This window comes from Camelus ferus, chromosome 4 (genome assembly GCF_009834535.1).
Source record: "Camelus ferus isolate YT-003-E chromosome 4, BCGSAC_Cfer_1.0, whole genome shotgun sequence".
In the NCBI taxonomy this organism is placed as follows: domain Eukaryota; kingdom Metazoa; phylum Chordata; class Mammalia; order Artiodactyla; family Camelidae; genus Camelus; species Camelus ferus.
Window position 1 is genome coordinate 64879967 of NC_045699.1, and position 24137 is coordinate 64904103.

At 47.2% G+C, this 24137-nt stretch overlaps 1 protein-coding gene across 4 annotated transcripts in view; it reads right to left on the reverse strand.

The window, feature by feature from the left end:
* The window catches only part of DENND1A (DENN domain containing 1A), a 470303-nt gene that overhangs the window by 40620 nt on the left and 405546 nt on the right, over nt 1–24137 (reverse strand). For all 4 annotated transcript variants that reach the window (XM_032478394.1, XM_032478392.1, XM_032478393.1 and 1 more), the window contains exons 16-19: nt 23273–23313; nt 20857–20928; nt 19594–19650; nt 11222–11353 (exon numbers count right to left, since the gene is read on the reverse strand). In XM_032478394.1, the coding sequence (XP_032334285.1) occupies nt 11222–11353; nt 19594–19650; nt 20857–20928; nt 23273–23313 (302 nt within the window). The remainder of the gene's footprint in view (nt 1–11221; nt 11354–19593; nt 19651–20856; nt 20929–23272; nt 23314–24137) is intronic.

The following is a 24137-nucleotide window of genomic DNA, read 5'->3' on the forward strand; positions in this document are numbered from 1 at the left end:
CTCGCTGAATCAGATTTCCTGCTCTTGTCCTGCTGGGCTCAATATCTCCCTGGCAGGGAGCTGGATTCCGATCCGCTCTGGCACAGACCTTAAAAGAAATGCTGTTTTTAGGCTCTGGTCAGTCCTCTGGCAAAGAGATCCTGCTGTCATACTGGTGAATGTAGACAGGCTCAGGGGACGCAGGAGGCCTGTCACTCACGCTCGGCACGGCACGTAGGGGTCCTGAAGTGAACACAGGAACTGCCGAACAACAGCTGTCCCCTTTTTTGGTTTCCCTGCCCTGCTGAGTTGACTGGCCACTCAAGGGCACAGGGAGTGTGCAGGGCTGCCCTCACCTTCTCCATGACCCACCGCCTTCCATGTATTCACCACTCACCACTTTGTGCCCCAGACTCACTGGGCAGCTCATCTAGAGCAGGCCCTGCGAGGGTGCCAAGGTCACAGATGAGGCTGACAGTAGCCCTGTCTGGGGACAGTGTGTCAGGCGCGGGGCCAGGGCTGGCCCAGAGCAGGGAGGGGATGGCTCTGCTTGGAGGAGTCAGGGAGGGCTTCCAGGGGAAGAGGTGCTTGAGTGGGTCCTGAAAGGCTGATGGGATTTTGTCAGCTGGAACAGAAGAGGAAAGACATTTCTGGCACTGGAGAAAGGAGGAGCCCACTCATGTCTGGGTTCCCCCAGCGTCCAGCATAGGGTCTGGCTTAGAGCAGATGTCCACAAAGAGCTGGTGAATGAATGAACACAGACAGAGCTGTGTGCTGGGTGCTAGAGAAGAAGGGCTACCGCCCGGGGTGGGGAGCACTGAGCAGAGTCTCGCAGGGTGAGAAGGAGCTGGCAGGCCCCTCAGCCCGGCAGGCCCCTCAGCCCAGCAGGCCCAGGAGTGGGCAGGAAATTGGGGAGAGCTGACTTCCAGCAGGGCCCCGGCAGCCGGGAAGTTCTCCTGATCATCCGTCAAGTCTGTGACTAGGGAGGGAATCCTGGTGAGGGACCCACATCCTGGAGGGCTGACAGGCCAACCTATCTCATTACTTGATGTTTTCTGATACCCCTTGTGCCTCACAGACCAGTGGAGGAGAGCGACAGGTGACTCCAGGGACATGAGGGAGGTACAGGCACAGCGGGGCTGCCGCCCTGTGGAACTGGGGTGGGGCAGGCTGGAGGAAGGCCAAGGACAGACTAAGACACTGCAGCCAGTGGAGCAGTGATGATGAAAAGCAGTCTACTGGAGCTGCCAGAACAAAGGTGATGCTAGAAACCAGAGCCATGGCTGAGCTCCCCTCAGAGCAGAGAGTCAGAGGGGACAGGCCAGAGCTGGGAGAGAGCTCTGTTCAAGGGAAGGAGGACGAAAGACAGCTCTCTGGGCGCAAAGTCCAGCTCAGACCTCCCGCCTTGCTGGACTTGACACTTCCATCCATTCACCAGGCTCCTGCGGCCAGTCCAATTTCCACTCCTCTGTGTATTTCAGTCTGACCTTTCTGGAAACTCTATCTTGGGCAAAAGGAGTGACTTAGAAGGCAAGAATTCTCCACTACAAACAGCCAGAGAAAGCAGTGGGGATTGTGTGGGCAAGGTGCAGGGAATTCTGGGGCTTAACATGAAGCCAGCTGCCACCCCATCCCAGAACAGGCTAGAACAGCAGCTGTGTTTAGTCTCTCAGGTGCAGAACCTTCACCAGGTATCTGAGTCACAGCCTGAAGAAGGCTGCTCCCACCCATCCTAGGAAAACGAGCTCCCTGCCTAGTCCCTGACGCTGACGGAGAGCAAGGATGTTAATTAAACACCGCATCTACTCAGCAGTGATCTCCAGCAAGTCAGCAGTGATGAGGTGATGGGCACCTGTTGAGCATGCTGGTGGGGAACCACCCAGAGTACCAAACTGGATGGAGTTTAAGACAAACAGAAAGGGGACTTTGAGATGCTCCATGGCATGATCACATGGCACAGACCTGGCCCTTTCAAAACCACCAGATGGATTCCGTCCATCAGGAGTAAGCTGAGCCATGTACTGCGGGACCGTGGGCTTCCTGAAGGCAGGGACCTTGTCATTGTCACCTGTTTCATAGATGTGGTACAGAACAGGTATCAGTGAGCATCTACTGAACCAGTGACCTCAGTCTTTGGCTCCTTGTCAACTCCTGGGCCCTGGACTGCAGCTGACCCAACACACTCCACTCCCCCAAAGCTGTCCCAGGCAACTGTGCCTGCGCCTGTCACCTGCGACCCCTGATTCCTATTGCCTGCCACGCACTGACCTGCCATTGCTCTTCTGTCCCTCTTTACTGGTGCCCTGGTTGACCTCTGACCCTGACCTTCAGTCACACATACTTGATTTCATGATTTCAAAATCCCCACCGCTCTGGGTGTGAACCTTTTTCTGCCATCAGACAAGAGAACAGGGGCTGGGACAATGTCTCCGGTTTGCCCTCTGTGCGTACACGTATCAGTTTAATCTGCTCACCCTTCTTTTGTTAACAGCCCCTTGATTTCCTCTCCAGGGACTACCCCTCTTTCACTTCTTAGGTATGTGTTGTGGGTAGGGCCCTACGCGTGGCACACAGAAGACCCTTGGCCACATGACTGGTTCTGAGATAGGCATATGATCACAGCTGGTTCAATAAGTGACACTCCCCTGCTGGTCCTGCACCTGCAAGGACACTGTCTGGAGCTGCTGCAGCCATCTTGCCACCAGAAAGGGAACGCCTGCCTGAGAATGGCAGCAGCAGAGGAGGCAAAGCCAAGAAGTGCAGCAAAAAACTGGGTCTGACTGACGGGTCTGACTGATGGGACTTAATACCTGGATCAAGCCATACTTGAAGTTGGTCTGAGCCAAAAATTTTTCTTTTGGGTTTTATGTCTCTTGCAACCTAAAGTAACCTAACTGATGTAGAGTCCCAGTATTAGCTCTGCCCCTGGTCTCTGGGGGCTGGACTGGTTCCTGACACCCCCAATACTGACCCCTACACATGCCCAGTTTTCATCCTGCATCTTAATCCCTCACACAGACTAAGAAAGCGCCCAGCGTGCCTTTGGTGTCTAATGGTGGGTTTGGTGCACAGAGTCCACATGGGGTGCAGGATACCAGTTTTCTTGTCTTGGTGCCAACCAAGGCCCAGCGACATTAAAGACGACCCGGGATCCGGAAGGGAACTAGGACAAGGCCTTCCCTGTGGTTCAGCATCCTAGGATCCTGGGCCACCTGCCCAGGCTGCTGCACTGGCCCTGTCACTACAAACTCACCAGGAAACTGCCGTGTTCTCAGCACAGAGCTGGGGCATGACCTGAGGTCTGGTAATAAACAACACGGCTTTGAATCCTCTTGCTTCTGAGCTATAAACCTTGGCTAAGTCCTCAACCTCTCTGAGCCTGTCTCCTCTGCAAGAGGATAGAACCTGAGACCCAGTAGGGTAGCCAAAAGGACTAAGCGGGCTAACCTGTGGTAACTGCCTAGCATGGTACCTGGAGCTGGAACACAGACCCACTTCTCCAGGTCTCGGCACAGTGCCTGGCACGTGGTGAGCAATTCAGCCTCACGGCCCTCTTCCGTCCCCCACTGCTCTTTGCCCACAAGATGTGCTCAAACTCCTGTGAAAGTGCTCAACACCCAGCAGGAGGAGGACACCACGGCCCCGTGCCCTCCATCGGGGTCCTTAACTCATGCTGAATGGAGATCACGTGGTGGCGCTTAGAAAGCAAACTGCTATTTTGAACCTGGATTTTCAACTGGCGCTGACATCTCTCAGCCCCTCCAGGGCACATCAGGAGACCTGCCCTTGGCGCTGAGTTCCCTGTAACAAGAGGAATACTACCTGAGAAGGCAACATCAAATGCTTGATCAGAAATTGCCTGGATTTTCAACTCAATCCTTATGAATTTCCAGATTCTGATTTTTCTTTTTTGATTGGCAAGTTTTTCCTCTTGAAATCGAACATGTCTGTTCAGAGGAGCAAAGCCTGGCCTTGTTAACCTTCCATCAGAAGCTGTCTCTGGGCCAGCCTGGGCCACATGGAAAGCAGGGCCCAGCTGGCCACCCTCACCAGACAGACCTGATAAACCCACTACCAATTAGGGGCCACGCTACTTTTGGTAACAGCAGCAAAAGAGTCAGAACAACTTCGCACAGCTACTTGCCAGCACTGAAGGCAGAGCTGCCTTGCGGTCACCCTGCAGCCGGCACAGGGGAGCTGGAGGGAACAGAGCAAGAGACCACCCTGTCGTGCCCACTTTCTGATGCAAAAATATGGCTGAAAGAGCGGAAAAGGGGGCGATGGAAAAGCGGGAAATATGATTTGGAAACAACAGGGCTTGAAGGAGCCATGTGCAGAGAGCTCTGCCTCGTGGACTGTGAAAGCACGGCTGACAAGTGAGGCCAAGGAAATGCCTTTGGACTGCAGAGCACCACGCGCGCCTGCCCACTCAGGCCGAGTGCCCCAACTGCCCCAGTGGCCCCTTCTGCTCACGTGTCTGAGTCAGACGTGCGCACCATCTCCTGGCCATGCCACCAGCACCTCCCTCTCTGCTCCAAGATGCCAGCCCTCCTTGGCTTAGGGGTTGACTTTCCCACAAGAGCCTAGGGCACACGGGGCAGTTACAAGTGTGCACGTGCAGGAGGGCCACCGTGGAGGGGCGCGAGTTCTCAGAGCCGTGATGACAGCCAAGCGCTGGGAAGGCAGGCTGGCAGGGAGGCCATGTCAGTGGGTGACTGACAGCAGGCTCTGCTTTCCTCCACTGGAGAAAGAGACATGTCTACTGAGCACCCATGGGCAGCACGGTATCTCACTTCATCCTCATAACGGCCTATGATGTGAGTAGTATTATCCTCACTCTAAAGGTGAGAAAACTGATTTCACTCAGGTTAGGTTACTTAGTGAAGGTTACCAGCTTGTCAGTGCCAGAGCTGAAATTTAAGTCCAGAGCTGCCTGACGCTAAAAATCTGTGCTTTCCCTGCTCGACCACATTTCCTCCATCAACTGATCGGCTTTTGCTTTTCAGCAGTTAAATACTTAAGGGGATGGGGACTGCATTTGCTTTCTCTCTTTGTGAATGGAGGGCATACACGTGTGTGTCTGTGCGTGTGCGTGTGCGTGTGCGTGTGCGTGTGCATGACTTCTTGCCCAAGCCATGTGACAGCAAGCTGCAGACATCATGGTTCCGCATCCCTAAATACTGCAGTGTGTACCTCTGAGGCATAAAGATAAACCTCTAAAACCATCATGTCCGCAATAACTATCATATCATCTAACACCCCAGTCCATCTTCAAATCTTCCAATTTATCCAAGAATATCTTTAATGCTTTTTTTAAAAATTAAAGTTCATACTTTGCATTTGGTTCATTTGGTTATGCAACCTAGTCTCTTGCTTTTTTGATATAATTCAAGGGACACTGGACCTTTCCTTCCCTTGACTGCTCCCTCCTGGCTCTCCCTCTCCAGGTTGACCCATCCCCGGAGCCTGGGCATGTCCCAGCGGTCCCCTCTCTCTCCTCCCCTCCTTTCCTGGGGCTTGTACAATTAGAACTTAGGAGCTAATAAAAATACAAAATAGAATGAAACAGGATCTAAATTCCTATAATAAGAATCTGTTTCTACTTGGAAGCAAAACCCTTATTTATGGAAAGTAGTTTTTGACCACTAATGGAATATTCATTTTCCTTTCTCAAATGAACAGAATCATAAGCATAGCATCTGAAATAAAAACCAAATAATTTGTTGGAAACACAGCAAGTACTTAAACAATAATCAATTATTAATCAATTCACAAATTCACATCAATAATAAAACCCCAAGACGTTTACTGACTGCCAGGCTCTGTGCTGCACGTTCCAGAGGCTCACATGGTCTTGGGGGAGGACCGGCATTAAAGATATAATTACAAGGCCGTGTGAGATGAACTGAATGTGCCTAGTCCAGGGGTTGCACAAAGACAGGAGCAACCAAGTAAGTCAAGAGGATTTACAAAAGGGACCCGCTCTGAGGGCGGACAGGCAGGTCATCAAGGGTCTCATGGGCTATGCCAAGGGTGAAGGGAGGTGAGGAGCAAGGAGGTGACACCGTCACTGTGTGTGATTCAGGCGGACCCCATGAGGCTGTGCAGGGAATACAGTAGGGGTGAGTCTGGAGGCCAGGGGACCAGTTAGGACACTGCGGAGCAGCCCAAGGAGCGATAATGCAGCCCGAACCTGTGACAGAGGCGGTGGAGAGGAGGGGCTGGGCACTGTCCCGGGCTAGGGGGGGAAGGGAGAGGCTCTGGGTGAGGGAGTGGATCCGGGCTTCTAGATGGACCTTGCTGCGGTGGGAGATGGAAGAGGAGGAGTAAGTTTGGCAGGAGTGTACGTTCAGACTGCTGGCCTGTGGTCTGAGGTGTCCGGGGAACATGGGAACATCTGCTGGAGGTGCTTGGGAGGCACTGGCTGAGTTGAAGGGAATCGAGGTGACTTCCAAGCTCAGTGGGGCAGAAGGGGTTTCTCAGTGTGCTCGGAGCCGAGGGTGCTGCAAAGGCATTTGCTGGCTGGGCATCTTCTCCAGCCCGGTGCAAGACTGGCACCAAATGACACAGCTCGTGCTTGTAAAGCCAGAATTCTCCACATGCACAGACAAGCAAGCAACTGCATTCCAAGAGCTGCTCCTGGGGGTGTATCTAAACCACTCTGCCCAGGTCTCTGGAAGCCACCGTAGTGTTTAGTTCAGGCTTTGGTTTAACTGGCTTTTCAAACTTTATGTTAGAGAGGTTTAGAAAGCTTTGCTCAACTGGGAGAATAGAGACACCTTTCAGTGCATACTTTTTGGAATATATCAGACTGGAAGGCAGGATCAATTGGGAGGAACACAACAGAGGGGGGGCCTGGAGTGGGTTTGCCATGATGCTCTCAGGGGAGCCCCATCCTCCCACCTCCTGAGAAGGCCCAGTCCCTGGCCGAGGCCCATGGCAGCACGTGTCCAGGACTCGAATCCAGTGTCACTGGGCTCCCACTATAGGTCCAGTTCCCCGAGCCAGGAAGGGTAGTGGTACTCAGCTGAGAGAAGCAGAGGTGCTGCTGGCAGTGGAGTATGAGTTACCTAATAATTCCAGCAAATGTCTTCTAAGCCTGATTCTCTATCTGTACAATGGGTATGAGGCCGTCTTCCTTACCAGCTGACGGCAAAGATTCAATCAAATGAGCACAGATGTGAAAGCACCTAGGGGCCTGTCCATCTTACTAACCACAGGGCACAGAGCAGTTTCCATGGGGGTGCTGCCCCTGCTGCTTTCTCAGGAGGGGAAGGGTTGAGGCAAGATGTTCTGGCTGTGGGGCGCCCAGACCCTGCTGGGGAGGGCGGTGCTTCCTCACTCCCTCCCCAGGCGCAGAAAGGAGAGAATGTCCAGTCCCCACCGCAGGAAAGAAAAGCATGGGGGAGCCCTTAGCTTCTCTCTGTGCCCACTTGCTCAGGGCTGCCCAGAGGAGTGCTTCCGCTGGAGTTTGGGAGAAAGAACTGAGCATGCTCTGTGCTCCGGGCACCCTCCTCCTGCCCCCTGCACAGCAGCCAGTCCACAGGCACCCTGGGTGCTGCCTGCATTGTTCCAACTCCTGTGGGGAGCAGCTCAGTCTTTTCACTTCTGAGGTGAGGTCTGAGCAAGCCCATTTGGCCTCAGGTGTAAAGCAATATTCTCCCTTCAGCCTTCTGGTAAAAAAAACTGGCAAACTGGCATTTTATCTCATTTGACTGTTTCCTGGGCCTTATTTTTCATTTGATTCTAAACTTGGGGAAAAAAAGAGTTACTGACAGCCTCTCTAAATCGAAACATTTCCCAAGGTAGGAACAGGCATTCTCAGGTCAGAGACGTTTGAACTCCTTAAAGACACCAGTCATGGTAAGGATGCAGAGGCTAACTAAAAATCCATTTATTCGCTCTTGTCTGGAACCATTATTAACACAGCTCATGATGAGCTGTGGCATTAAGTATGTCTGCTTTAGAAAATAGATGAAATGCTAGCACATTCAGTTTGTTAACAAAATATCTTTTAACTCTAGAGTCCGACTTAGGACAGGAGAGAGTGGTCCTGCAGGTGAAGAGGTTGCCTCCGTGGGGCCCTCAGAATGTCCTGGGCCACTTCCCTCACTGTTCTCATCACTCTGCGTTGGGCTGTCCATTTGCCGGTCTGTCTCCCTTATTACGCCCCACAGAAACTTATTTTTTTACACATGGTAGGTCTCAACACATGGATGGGTAGATGCAGAATTAAAGAGAGGAACATACGGCCTTGAAGGAGGAAGCTCCAGTGAAGCAGAAGCAAGAGAGCACTTCATCTCCCTGGAGGGCTCTGCAAAGGCCTACCCCCGGCTCCCTGCCACCCTTCCTATGTCCCCATGGAGTTCCCTGGCTAGCTGCACGGGCCCTAGCTTTGTAAGGTGGGGGGATTAACGTACTAGTGACCTCAGCAGTCTCCGTCCCCACTGGAAAGCTAAGTGCTCTGAAAGAATGAAATCCACAAGAACGTAAACTCATGGCCAGGGTCTTTCAGAGGTCAGTGTACACTGTCTGGCTACTTTAAATTATTTTTCTGGGTCACGTTAGCTTTAACAGACATTTCAAACTAACGTCTCTGCTTGGTGAGGGACCTGGAGTGGACTTTGGAGTTGGACTGTCCTAGGTTTCTGTGCTGGCCACGTGGCCCTGGGAAGGTCCCTGAGCTCCAGCACTGGGTCTATAAAATACAGCTAATGGTCCCTTCCTCAAAGGGCCAGAGATGACACATGTTCTCCAAAAGGAGAATGTATACTGCTGGGGCTACATGAGTAGTTTAGGTGAAACATGGACAGTTAAAAAAATTTTTTTTGATACATTTTTGAAAAATTAGACCAGTACATCAACCTATGGTTTTACCAACATCACTGCTTAAGATGAGGCTAAAGTTGGTATGGATATCAGGTTGGAGTCTGTTTAAGGAAAAATACCAAGTAAAAAAATAGTTCAGATGGGAGAACAGGGTGGCAAAAAATTCTGAAATGTAACTCAAAAGACTTCTTTGAGAAGAACATATAGCCCTCAAAACTCAGGCCTGTCGGTAGTGGGTGCTCCAGGAAACACTGCCTGGTCTGGTCAATGGCCCATTAAACCGGGCACCCGGGGAAGGACTGAAGGACAAACTAGCACCGGGGCAAAGCTGGAAAGAGTTAAAAGAAAGGGGTCTCCGGTTTCCCTGGCCCATCCCCCCTGCAGCTAATCTGTCACCTAATGAAGAAGCGGCCGGCACAAGTGAGCTAGCTGGCAGTTCACTTACAGCAAACTGATTAAGAATGTTCAACCAACAGCAGACTGCAGACCTTTCCAGAGAAAATAAATAGAGTGTAGACTGTATGCAAATGTGTTTGTCACTTTGACAGCACGTCTCAATTAAGGCATCTCGTGGCTGTGGGTAGGCTCTGCGGCTGCAGCTGTAAGGGAGAGCCTGCTGCATGGCTGATACTTGGGGCTTGACCTTAATCTGCATGCATGCATTAAAAAAAAAACCCTGCCTTCCTGTACACTTGCATAATGCTGGCAGCCACGTGAGGGAAGTGACAAACGGGGAAAAAAAGCCACTTTCATCCTCTCCAGTTTACAGACCTGTGAAGGCACAGACAGCTCTTATTTCAACAGAGTTTGGGGTGGCTTTTTTAATTGTTTATCCCCCACCCGCGCGCGAACACACTCTTATTCTGCATTTAGCTGGGAATGACATTAAAGCATCTCTACTTCTTGCTGAAATGGAAAGAAGGTCTTTCTCCATTTCAAATAGGGCCTCCTTTTTTGTGTTTCGAAAATGGAATGTTTAACACCATGAAATCCCTCTCCCCCGCCCCCTCTTTCTCTGTAATGGGCTCCAAACTCCAGAGAGGGGCTCTTTTCATGGGAAGGTTCGTGTGTGCAGGAATGAGGACAAAGGAAAGCAGGAAGCTGGCTCTGGAATGCCATGCTGGCGACGACCGGGGGCTGCGCTTTCAGCAAACACAGCCAGGGAACTGGGGTGCAGATTTCTCCAACAGGGCCTGCGCCCAGGAAGGAGGCAGCTCCTCAGGGGTGCAAACACCAGCGCAATTGGAAGATAATCATTAACCAAATGAGCACTGCCCTGTGGATGCTTCTTTCTGGTGCTACATTTCAATTTTTATAACATCCCTTTTAAGTGTAAAATCAGAAAGGGGGGGATGGATGTCCCCAAGTTTAAGACGTATGAATATATTAACTGAAAATATTGATTACAGAGGAAGATTCTTATGTTTCAAAAAACTCATTCCCCATAATAACCCACGGCAACAATTTCATTAGTTCCCTTCATTTCTAAATAGCTCAAAGCCTGGTGCCCAGTAGGCACTTGATAAATGTCTGTTAAAAGCAGGAACATTTATGTGATATAAAAGCAATCATATTTAAGGTAAAATCATGAAGCTTAATTTTAATCATGCTTCATCTAATAAACGGCTCAAGAATCAGGTGATTTAAGAGTAAATAACCTTGCAAATTCTTGTTACAGTCATATCTTGCTAACAGAGTTATTTCTCATAAATCAAAAAATTATGACTTCTGCTAATCAGGAGAGTCAATTCAAGAGAAGCAGGGAGGGTATACAATCTTTCTCAACCAAAAATATAACCACTGATAGGAGATGGATTAAAAATGTTCAGTTTCTATACACTTTACTTAAGGGAAATAAAATCAAACAAATGGACAAATTTTCAATGCTCAGGCTGAAAACAGCTGGTGATAGAATCGGTCTTGACAATCGCAGTGCGGGTTTTTACTCTAAGAAGCACAACCCCTGGTATTGATTTTCAGGAAGTACATTAATAAAGAACTCCTAATTGATTTTTTTAAGACTTTGCTTGTTGTCTTTTATTTGAAGGTGCAAAGAAGGGCCTGGGATGCTAAAGTGTTCTAATGAGATGCTTTGCTAACAGAGGCACCCTAAACGGAGTGCCTGGGAGTCGGGAGGCAGCAGCTGTATTTAATGACTTTATTCAACAGTTGAGCTGCTTTTTGACCAGAGCCACATTGTCTCCTCAACATTTTTGAAAATTCACCTTCTGAAACACATTTGTACCAAGTGAATCTCTGAAGATGTGCAAAACTCCATGGAGTTGTTTTGTTTTGCCAGAGAGAGATGAAAAAAAACCAAACAAAACTGTCTGCTACATGTGCTATAATGTCTGCTAAAACAAAACTAAACTAAATACAGCAACCAGACCAGTCAAAGGGCCAGGGTACATACCTGTCCGAAGTGGACTGTGATTGGCCTCCGGTCTTCTCGGAACTTGGGGTCCTTGGCCTCCACCAGTGGGGACGGCGCAGTCTTTGGCAGCTGCTCTTCTGTGGTGGGGGCACAGCCATTCTCAGTGATGTCCTGCAGGGAGAAGCCCGGTTGGGGTTGGTGTCAGGGTCATGGCACCTGCTGTGAGCACAGGGGCTCCCTCCAACCCCACCGCTAAGAGGCCTGCCAGAGAGCTCCCTCTGGGATATTCAGAGCCTATCCCCTCACTAGGGATGTAGGAAATGGAGGGGCCAATTGGCCCTTTGACTTTTAAGGAGTAGAGAAACCAAAATCATAAACATTAAATTACAAAGACAACATAATAATTCACAGCAGTAGGGGGAAGATATTTCATCCCACCACCTTACATGGCTATTTTCATTTTTATGTATTCACTCTGTCCACATGAAGACATTTAAAAATTACTTGTGATCACAGCTCGTGCATAATTTTACATTCTGTTTTTCCCTACTAGAAGCATCTCCATGGTGCTACATAGTCATTAGAATGATAATTTTAATGGATGCATAATATTTCACTGAGCAGATACTCAATAATTTAATAAGCCATTCTTACTACTATTGGGCATTTAGGTTGTTGCTAATTCTTTATAACTTTCTAAACATCAGTGATAAACATGGCAGTTTTTCTTTCTTTTGGATTATTTCTTTAATGGAAATCCCTAGGAATGAAATTGCTTGATCCAAAGAGATAAACATTTTTAAGGCTTTTTATTCATTCTACCAAATCGCTTTCCAATTTACACCAACATCTACCTGCAATGGATGCGTTATCAGTTCCACTGTATTCATTAGCCTTACTGTTTTAAAAATGTATTGCTAATTTAAGGGGTGAAAAATTAGATCTCATTGTTGGTTAATTTGCATTACTCTGATTATTTGTGAGTGTGGACATTTTCTCCCCATTTGTTTACTGATGATGTTACTGTTTGTGAAAACGATGTGTTCCTGCTCCTTCTTCCTTAGTCCTTGTCTTTCTGGCAGGAGAATGAAGAGACTGAAGTCTGAGTTAGGGGTCTATGACTTGGAGAAAATTTAGGGAGCTGATGGCATTTTTTCAGATTCAGAAATTTACATTTAATTTGTGCTTCTGATGAATGAACTCAACTGCTAAGGTAAAGAAAAATCCCAGTGTGCAAAAGGCAGGTAATGGTTTCTTTGCCTAAAGCTGGCCGCTGACCATACCCACAGCTTTTTTGGGTTGCGGATGGTGCTAACTTGTACAATATGCGTCATATGCCTTATCTAAGTCATGAAAGTTGCTTAAATACTCATTTGAGCAAGGCAGAAAATAAATGCACAAATAAAAAACATGTAAATCATGATTTTTTCACCAAGTAAAAATAACTCAGAGCTAGAATAAAATAATAAATACAACCTCCAATTCTTTTCATTGCAAAAACAAATTCACATTTTGGTCAACAAAACACACACCCTTAGTACTGCTGAAGTTCTGCACATAAAACTCTCGACAATTCTTAACTTAGCCAAATAGAGAGAATGGTGGCACATGGAGGAAGATGATCCTTTACTGAATAATAATGCATTAAGGAAGAGATACATGTAACATCTTTGAGCCTCAGTCTCCTCATCTGTAAAATGGGCATATGGCAGCTATGAGGAGTAAAGGAGACTGAACAACTTAAAAGGGTCTAGAACATTTTTACTCAAAAGTGTACTATATATAGTACTCAGTACTAATAACTGAGTACCTACTAATAAGGTACTCAGTAAACTATAGGGAGTAAATCAACTATACTGTAATAATAAAAATAAATGAACTATAGGGATCCCTCCTGTATGTATTCAACTCCACACACCCAGCTGAGTCTACACTGCTTGGTAACAACACAGGGAGATAGTGACCTCTTGGTTCTGCAGGGAGGGTTTGTATCAGGTGGTCCCCAAGTCTTAGCCTGGCCGAGGCTCAGGGATGAGAGAAGCTGCCTACAGCCAATTAGAAACGGCTCTCTTGGAAAGGGGTTGCCCTAAGGTGCTAAGGTCAAGTGGAACAAAGAGGGGGAGGGGCTCCTGCTGTGCCTGAAAGTAACAAAGGGCAAAAGGGGCATTTTGGATCTAGTGGGGTTACTGAGAGGACAGACGTAAGAGGTTGAGTAAAGCCAAACAGGAAAAAAAATTCACTTCTAGTTCAGGAAAAATCTTGCACATGTGAGAGATTGGCTGGGAAAAAAAGACATGGATCAGTTAAGGTAAACTGGTAAGAAACTACTGATAGTAATGAAAACTATAAGGTAATAAAATAGTTATTTTAAAAACATGTATGGTAGTTTGGGGGAAAGTGTCTTAGTTTCTGCTTTTAAGTAAAAATACTGTCTTCAATTTTGTTTTTAACGTTAACTAGCTGTCTGATCTTTCTAATTCACTCAATCTCTCAGCATTTATTTCTTTATTTTTACAATGGGGAGACCACCACCTGCTTGAAGAACTTCAAAGCTACTAAGAGAATGGGTTAAATGAGATGAGATGTGAGGAAACTTGGGAAAACGTTACAGTCCTGTGCAAACTGAACGTTAGAGCCTTATTCCCTGCAACATGGAAAGTGCACCATGTAAAAGGAAGAGCTTCCCGGTGTTAAGTGCCTGCTACTCACAGTCCCGTCTCCTGACCTTGACCTTCACCATCAAACTTAGCTCCCACAACAACCACAAGGTAAAGAGGATTATCACTCTCTTACAGATGAGGAAACGGGGCTCAGAGAGGGCAAGTTACCCAAGGCCACATGGCCGGAAAGTGAAGGAGCCCAGAGCGATGCGATTTCTAGCATTTATACCTTATCAACCCAGGACAATAGCACGAGAGAAGGTATTCTGAGTTGAGTTGAGGAGATGCTCAAGAAATCATCAGATGCGATCTCCTCTTTGGAAACCCTTCTGTCACACTGATCCTAAGCTGTGTGCTATCTGCACACTTATCTTCTTATCCCCACAGACTGAATTCCTTGGGATTTGGGTTCTCTGCTCCAGAGCCTTGAATACAGTCCACACTGTCCAATAAATCTTTGTAAAGTTGGATTGAATGTGTCCAATATATATATGTGCTTGTGCACCAAAAAGCAGTGCTGCATGTTAATTTTCTTTAGTTAGAAGATCCAAAGGTGCTAAAGACTTCTTACAAAGTCCTGCGCTCACCCCACCAATCTGATAGCTTCTTCACTATTTCCTCCACCTGGGGAAGGACAACTGCTTCCTCCCAGGATCTGGGAGAGCAACGTCGGAGGAGCCCTAGTTGGGAAAGATATAATAGGGCCAGTTCACATCCCCCACTGTATGTACCAGCAGAGACCTCACACATCATAGGGACCCCAAAACACAACTCTTGGTACCTGTGATTAAAGAAACTGTGGTCTAAGAATTAACTGAGACATCATCAGCAAAGAGTACAGAAAAATAGGCACTCTTATACCCTGCCGGTGGGAACACAAACTGGCAATTCATATCAAAACTCTAAATGAGGTACAGGGCCTTTGGCCCGCCCACTAATTCTATTTCTAGAAATTTATCCAGATGAAATAATTAAGAATTCTTGCAAGGTTTTTACCTATGAGGATATATGTCTACAAAAAACTGGAGTGAAATAAGTGTCCAGGATTAATTAATGTATGTATGTCCATCAGATAAAACTGTACATTTGAAACAACATGTGCATGAAACATTTAGTGGTCTGGGAAACGTTCGGGACACGGTTAGTGAAAATGCAGGTTATAAAATGAGATTATTTTCTTTTTGCTTGTCTGATGTGTTGAATTTTCCCAATAAAACTCTTTTTGGTTTGTAAATGGAAAAAAAAAAAAACCTGACCTTCAAAATGTCATTAAAAAAACCAAATCAACAAGCTGACAGGAGGGTCACACAGGAGGAAGACAGTAGACAGAGAAGCTGATCAGAGGCCACCGCAGGGCAGCCATCTCTTCTCAGGAGCCCCCATGGCTCTGCTGAGAGCTGGGATGCTACCAGTTCCTATCCCTTGGTAAAGCAGAGGAGTCAGTAAATAATCCAATTTCTACCACCTTCCTAAGCTGAATCAAAAATCATGGCTGGGACAGCATGTGACGAGTCCTTGGACAGAGTACCCAGGAGAAGTCTGGAGGCAGGAACCCAGAGGAGGAAGGGGGGCTCTGAGTGGCCTTGGGTAGGAGCTGGGTTGGGGGCTGGATGTTGAAGGAGCTGAGGATGTGACTTTACGAGGCAGAGATTTGAGTAGAATATTCCTGGCCCAGGGGAGGTAGAAAGCAGGGTCCCTGGAGGACTACTCTGGCGGCCGTGTGGAAGGCCAAAAGGGAGATGATCCCAGGCCAGCCATGTTCTCAGGGCGTGTGCACACGGCTGTGTGGGCAGACTGCCTGCTCCAGATGTGGGACAGGTGAAAATAGATGGGATGGAGACTCCCATTTACTGAGTGGCTACTATGTGTTACTGTTGAAACCCATTACCTCTTCTAATCCTTAGAACAATCCAGTAAAAATCTATATTTCCACTAATTTATTTTTTCCCTTTCTTTGGGGGGGGGGGAATTAGGTTTTTGTTTATTTATTTATTTAAATTAGCAGTACTGGGGAATGAAACCAGGACCTTGTGCATGCTAGGCATGCACTCTACTACTGAGTTATACCCTCTATTTCCCCTAATTTATAAATGAGAAAAAGTAGGTTCAGAGAGGTCTAGTAACTTACTCAAAGTCAGACAGTTAATATCCTACACAACCAGCATTGAGCCTAGCTCGTCTGCCTCAGAAACCCAAACACCATGCCATGGTGCAGGGGTTTAAAGGCTCCCGTGGGTGTGAGGCTGAGGCCTTATCACCTCTGACTCCTCAGACTGCTGGTCTCCATGTTCAGGTTTGTGCAGTGCCCTTCTTTCCCAGTCTACTTCACAATACAGTAAATGCAAATTAAAATATGAATATTGATATCAGAACAGTATCCCATGTTGGAATTTCTGTGATTGAGGCTGCAGCGTATTTTAATGTGTCTGGAGACAGGGAGCTGACAGTTGTGAGATAAGGTGTGAAAATGTCTGTTCTACAAGAGTCTACCTGCATCCCCCTGCCCCACACACGCTTACTCACTCCCTTTAGTACGCTAGGAAACGTTTAGCCAGAAAGAAACTCAAGCCTTCGCTAACCCAACTGTGAATTTGCTCCTTTCAGTCACACAGATTCTAAATCAACAAGGTCGATTTATCTTTTAAAGATCAAAGATTTGGGAACTTAAAAAAGGGCTGTGAAATGGGCCCAACTGATTCAATCATTTTGATACTGAAGAAAAAAGATAATTTTTGAGGGGTTCCCCAATAGGCAAAAAATGACATCCTTACATAAATACCATAATGCTCCCTGTAGGTGAGAAAGAATGTGTGTACAGCCATCACTTTTAAAACAGGGCATTCTGTGCCAGCCATGTAAGGCACCACAAGAGAATGCAGTTTGCTGGGAGCCCCGAGCTGCGTGGAGCTCTCCCCAGCCAGCCAGGTCTGGCAGGAGGAGCTCTGGACGAAAGCACTGCATCTTCCCTTTAGAAAGAGATGGCTGGGTAGCATTCTTTGCCATTTCTTCTTCCTAATTTTGAGCAAGTCAAACTTCAAAGGAGGCCAAGCTATACAAGAACTTGACCATCTTGCTCCATTTATCCAGAGAAATATGTTATCCATCCTTCTTTTTTTGTTGTTATGGCTGAAACAGAACAGGTATGGAATAAAGCCACGCTACAGTCTCTAGTAACAATTATTTGCTGATGGTCACACGGATATCCTGAAAGCTCCTCTTTCAGATGCTTTGAAAGTCTGCAGCACAAATGAACGAGGGATGGAGAAGGGGCCCTGCTCAGTCATATTAGAGAGGGGCCCTCCACACACCATGGTGACCTCTCTGCAGGTCGGCCCCACATTTTCTATTTGCAATTCAAACCCAAGGCGAGAGCTAAGAGGGCAAGGTTGGGTTCTTGATTATATCTACAAGGTCACCATTGCTATGCGGAGCTAGAGGAGGCCAGGTGGCAGCCCAGTACATTTGAAAATTGGGTCTTTGTTGGGAACTGCCTCAATTTCATAGCAGAAACAAAACTTGAGATGTCTGTGTTGGACGCATCTGGGGAGCCACATGGATATGTCGGCCGTGTAAAGGGGAGGGGGCAGCGGGGAAGGGAATGAAAAAGCCAAGGAAATATTTTCTAGGGCAGTGAGAGAAGTCAGATGAAGCCAAATCCTAAATTAGCTCAGGAAGGAAAGCTGGAGCACCACAGAAGACTCGGTCCTGCCTGTCCTGAACCACGCTAGAGTTTCAATTACAAAATAGCTCTTCCAAGAACAACTGCAAAATATCAAGTCTGTAGAAATCTGTAAGACCGAAGGGGGGAAAAGTGAAAATTGAAAAGGGTGCACTAATAGATCTGTCAACAGTCCAACGGTGACAAGCCGCATTTCTATGAAATGCCTTCACCATTTGTGTCACCTGAAATGTACTGACACTCTCTATAGAACAATATCTCCTGGAGCTATTCTTGAAAAAGACTGGCAGGGGGAAGAGAAGGGGCGGGAGGACTCTGCTTCAGATACTATCAAGGAAAGGAAAGGGAGATGGTGTGGAAGGGGAGTGATCTAGATTGTTTAAGCGAACCTTTGCACAATATCAAAAACCCTGAGCTTAATTGGTTATTTGCAGAAATGTTATGTATCATAAAAAGAGGATTTTCTTAAGGCCCAATGCTTACAGGCACGAGGAGGGAGGCAATAGCCTGCAGACAGTGGATCTGACCAAGGAGGCACACGTGTCCTCCACCTCAGGAGGGACCCTTCCTCTGCTTGCTTCAAGTAATATTCTAATACCAGCCCTATGGAGTTACCAAGGAGAGAAAACTCAGCGGGATTTCTCCCCTCCCTGCCACTCCATTTAATACCTGCAATCCAACTCAGTTACATGTGACTGGAATAGGAGATAAAGAGGTATATTTAGGGACTTAAATAACACTCAAGTAAAGAATTCCACCTGCCAGTCTCTGATGGGGTGCAACAGACCACGGTTAAGGTCTACCTGAATTTACATCACAGGATTTTTTATTTCAGGACTTGAATCTCAGCTGTTAAAAAATTCACTCTCAGTTGAAACTAAGAATTTAAATGCTTAGTCAGAGCAAATTATTTTGCAATTAAAAAGAAGGGAATCAACTCCTCTGACCATTTCCATTCAATGAGAGGTCCTTTCTGACTTCCTAAAATTAAAACTGCTTTCAATTTTCAAAAAATTGCCAAGCTAGACAAAGGCCCTTACTAGAGTGGTGCATTTTGGAGTGTGGGGAAAGCAAGCTGGAGCACCGCAGAAGATCCAGTCCTGGGGTGTGGGGATAACAAAGTAAGTGATCCCAAACATCTTTTGGAAAACAAAACACTTGTTTCAGGAAGGCAGTATGAAATACTGTAGTGGTAAGGGCACAGACACTGTGGTAGATGGATCTGGAATCAAATCCTGCCTCTGCCAGGTTCAAACAGTGTGACCCTGGGGAAACTACTTCCCTTTGAACCGTGGTCTCCTTACTCATGAAATGAGAATAATAACTCCACCCCTCCAGGATTAAATGTGAAAGCTCCTAGCCTGGACCACCCTTAGAAGGTGCTTAATGAAGGGGGGGCAACAATAATAATGATGATGATATTCATAATAATATGAAAATATCCTCTCTGTTACATGAACCTCCCTTACAAGCCTAGAGAATCAGGTAGGGGACTCCTAGCCAGAATGTATGATTTCATGTGATTTTACTGATGATCCAAGGAGACGATCTGAACTCCTCCTGCCCCTCTGAGTCTCACACATGAACTGTGAGCAGAGCCTGCGGCCTCCTCCTCAGATCCACCCTTTGTGTCCTGCTCTGTGTGGTGGCCACGTGCATGCCAAGACCACAGCAGTCATTTCCCTGGAGATGCTTCTTGGTTTTGGTCACAACCAGCCCCAGGGCAGAGGTCAGCTGTAGGAGGTGGTGGTGCTGGGATGGAGAGGCTGAGCCAATTCGTCCAGACCCTGGTGAAGCCCAGGTGCGGCGGGGTGGGCAGAGGACAGACCGACAGTGGTACTCTGAACTTGCTTGCTTCTGTGGGTTTAAGCCAGTCTTAATGTTATTTGAAGACAGTTTTTTGTCTGTGAATATTTATAACAGTGTGAAAACTCCCGGACAGCTGGTAATGCATTTTGAAGTGTGCTAACAACACTGTATCAAACGGCCTCTATTGATCACATCGTACTTTTTTTTGTGGCCACGCATTTCATTCACGGTGCTTATACATTTTGAATAAGAACTTCAAGTACCTTTTGCTTCAAGCGGTTTTTCACCTCTTTTATTCCCATTTTTGCATGATCTTTTGCCTGCATGAAAAATTAATTTAAGTTAAGATTCTCTTTCTGTTTCCAGCAGGGACTATGCTTGATTTCAGTCCGTTGCGAATCACCTTCTCTGATTACTAGAAAAGGAAGGAAAAATGGGATCATCCAGTCGAAAACATAATGGCTATGAAAACAAATACAATGTTGAGAGTTTAAAACGAAAAGCCTTAAAGGGGCTACAGAGATTTTATTTTCTGCATTTTGATAGCACTGATTTTCTTCCCCCTCCAAAGCCCTTCTTCTGCTCTCTGTAATTATTTATCCCTGCAGCCTGGTGACAGCTGCCAACCAGGAAGAGGAGAGCAGCAGCTTCTCCAGCTGCAAGATTCAGAATATCTATTACATTTCACCGGGGCAGGGCCTCAGGACCAATATTCTGCCCAGGATGAACAGACACATCGCTGGTTTCTCTGGTGCCATTTCTTAAATCCCATGTCGGCAGACACCCTGGCTTTTATTTTCTATGATTCTAGACCTGTGCGGCCACCCACCCCATTAAAATAACTACAATTTAAGCACAGAAAGGACTAACACAATTAAAAATGGAAATAAAACAAAACCACCCCAGTTAAGTGGCTCAGAGTCAAATTAGCAAGGCAAGAGAAATCATGAGAAAAAATACTTGAGGCTCAAAAAAGATGGCGCATCGGGAACTGGCGTGTTCTCTTATTTTCCCTCTGCCGTGGGCACGAGTTTCACAAACAACGCATTTCCTATAGAGCAGCGATGAGAGAGACGATGAAGAATTTGGGACAAAAGTTAGGGGGTATGTCCCCCCATGAACAATCTTCAGTAACCAGCAAAGGGGCTGCTTGATTCTGACATAATCACGGGGGTACAGGTAGGAAAGGTCGGCCAGAACATCTGAGACCAACACCTCTGGGTCTCAGGGACACAGGCAAGGAGCAGCCTGAATCTTAGCACCCAATATACATTTTAAAAGCTAAAACCAGTAGCCTCCCATTTCTCTATTGCAGCAACCACCAGCAGGAACACTTTAAATTAAAAATGTCACTGACCTGGTCATAAAATATCAATGCTAAATAATTCTAAGAGCATTGAGAGCTTTAGGAACTAACACAGCAGCCCCCAGATCACCTCTGCAACACAGGATCAGGTCCATTTAAGAGTTTTGTCGTACTAAGGAACAGATCTGTTTGGACCCTGAGACCGAGACCAAGTACTTACAAACTTATAGACAGTCTTCATGGCTGGGTTTGCTTTCGTTTTTACAGTATTCAGAATTGCTCCACTTCCTTTCTATAATAAAAACATCAATTAGCAATTTCGGCTGAAGATACACTAGGCCAACACCAACAAAGACCTCTTCTCTTTAATCAAGTTAAGCAACATTTCAAGAGTGTGTAACTTAATTAGAGAAACAGGCCTAGGTGGTAACTGGTTCCGGGCAATTAAGTTACAGCCAAGGCAGGATCCCTATGGGTGGGTCTGGGGGGTGGGAGGATGAGGACGGTGATCAACTAGCTGAGGGGGACCCCAGGCTCAGTATTTGGCTTGGCACCTGTTCGCTGGCTGGAAGGAAAGCTCATCACAGGCTCTCTGAGGCAAAGGTTTCCTCATAGTCATCTACGGCTTCCCAAGAAAGTCTAGTTACCATGGACGACATTAAGGTGAGTCTAATAGCAATGGATTCTATAGGTAATACCAAGCCAGAGCAGAAAATTGGGGGCCTGAGTAGCCAGGAGTGTCTGGCTTCTCTGGATAACATGCTATCTTTAGTCTCACACTATCCCATCCTCACCCTGGTTTTGTGTTGTTGTTGTTGTTGTTGTTGTTGTTGTTGTTGTTGTTGTTTTTAATTACTCTGGTAGGCTGCTTTGATTAACATGTATATCTTGAGAAAAGGAAAGAATTTAGTATAAACCCAACATATCAATTTCTCAGCTCTGTTTCTTTGGAGAGCAGGGAAGAGGAGGAGGAGGGAAGGCTTTCTTAGTGCACAGAGGAGGCAATGAACACACAGGAAGCATGCAGGTTCCAGATGTTTTGTGACGCTCACTGCGGGGACGCCCTATGGTCGGCTGAGGGTACCAAGCCACGGAAGGGCTAGTCTCTGCCTTCAAAGACCTCCAGTTTGGGGGGCACCAGGGAATCAAGTACAGCTTAAGGTAGTGAGAGCTGTACTGGCCGTGTGCACAAAGAGGGGGGCACAGCTCACGGTGGAAGGCCCGAGAAGGCTTTAGAGGATGAACCATCTCTCCATGAAGGATGAGTGGGAGCTCATATTGGGGATACAAAGGATAAAACATTCCAGACATAGGACACAGCACACATAGAAGTGCAGAAGCAGAAAAGCCATGGTGTGGTCTGCAAGTAACAAGCAGTCAGTGCGTCACGGGAGGAATGGCAAGTGGCTGAGAGGCCAGATGGGGTCACGTGTCAAGGGCCAGGGTAAAGATGCATTAACCAAATGCATCAAATGATCAGTTCTGTGGTGGTTTGGAATGAGAATTCCAACTGATGCGAACAGAGACAGAGACTGGACCCAGTGTGTATACAAGAGTAAGGTACACCATGTAATCACTGGGATTAAATTTTAGCACAAGTTTTGGTAACTGCCCATATTAGAAACTTGGAGCTTTAATTATTTAAAACTTTAAAATTTGACCTAGAAAGCATTCTATGTTATAGGATAATAGAAATTTTTCACCCACTCATTTGTTCCAGACTGCTTTCCAGAATTACTCAGTATCCTATTTCAATGGTCCTTTAGAGTATTAAAACTCCCTTTATCAATCAATCAACAAGTCCTTATTGCTTGTCTGTGATTTGCCAAGTGCCGTGTTTGGCCATACAACAGGAACAAAAGAAGCCTTTCATTGAGGAGTTGCTTACTCTCAGCCAACTGCAGCCACTTCCAAGGGACCTGCCTTGGCAGCCACGCACTTGGCCCACAAGCAGGAGAGAACACTTATCACACTATGTTGGAGTTGCCTGTTTATGTGCTGCCTCCCCAATAAGACCGGGGGCTCCCCTAGGGCAGGGCCTGTGTCCTGCTCCCCATTTTAACCCCAGGACACAGAGTGGCGCCCGGCACACAGGTGGCCTTTGGTCCGTTCTCACTGATAGACCCAGGTAAAGGAAAGGCAAACATTTGAACTCTTTAGTGGCTTCTGAAGCCCTAAGCATCTGGCTTCCAACACAATAAAAAATTGTTCATGACAACAGTGAGGGGATGAAAACACTCTCAGTGATGCTATCTCCATCCTCCCAGGAGTCTTCGTTTTGAAAAATATTTCAGAGCAGCAAGAGGGACACATTTTTGGTTTTCCCAGAAAAAGTTCCCAATTGGTCTGGCCCTAGAAAGAGACCCCCAGAAATGCTCTAAGATGCCAATATCCATTCAACACGCCTTGGCTGCCTCCTGAGACAAGAAGGCCTCTCCCAGCTCTTACTGTCCTCCCTGAGGGTTGGCTTTGGACAGTCTCATCCTGCGAATCTCCACCTGGCAGGAGAGTACCCTGGCTTGACAAACAAAGGTGTCTTCAGTGGAGAGAATGGAGTGCCCCGGGCCAAATGACAGCCTTGTGGGTGGCAGGGGGGGGCGGAGGGCTGCCAGGAGGCTAAGGAGGGGCCCACTTACCCGGACTGTGGAGAGCCACTGATGGTACAGTTTATCGCTTCCTGGGGAAAGAGGAGTCAGAGAAGCTGTCATTTAAAGAAGTTATCTGCCCTCAGGAGTTCCTCCAATTGCTTTCAGCATGTAGGACTTGGGAAGTTCAAAATCTGCAGACCCCTGGGGAGGCTCTCATGCCCCACTCCCTGAAGGAGACAGTAATGAGTCGCTGCCTCTGGGTTCTTTTCACAAGCTGAGATCTGATCTATCAGTGCTCTGAGGACAAACCCAAATCCTCCTTCTTGCCTAGGGGATAAAGGTCACACCCCTTAGCAACCCCACTTCTCTTCTCCAGGCCTCTCTTGGCACCGCTCACCCTCTGCCCCTCCATCCTGTACTACCTCAGACTCCCTGACCGGTTATCCTCCAAGTCATCCATGTCCTTGCAAATGCTGTTCCCCTTGCCTGGCCACCATTCCCTACTCTCTCGATTGAGTACACACAGTGACCAACTCAGTCACTTCTTCTGAATAGGTGACACCCATTCAGAGTTCCACGTTCTCTCAAGTTCTGGGAGCCACCCCAGGGCAGGAACCACAGGGCCACGTGTCCCAGTGTACGCACGCTACTGGACATACCTTCGGCCCTGCTTAAGTAGTGACAGGGAAAGAAAAAGGAGGCACTGTGGAGAACTGATTCATTCTGTCTGGTGAAACAAGGAGGTCTTAGCAGACAGCTTTCTTCTAGAAGTCCCAATAACATGACTCAGTTTAGCAGCACTAACAGCCTGACTTCTCCCCAGAACTCATATTCCTCTGTTAGAAAGCTACTCTAGCCTGCCTCCTTTGTGAAGCCCCCATGTTACTGAGTGACATGGAACAGAGCCCTCTTC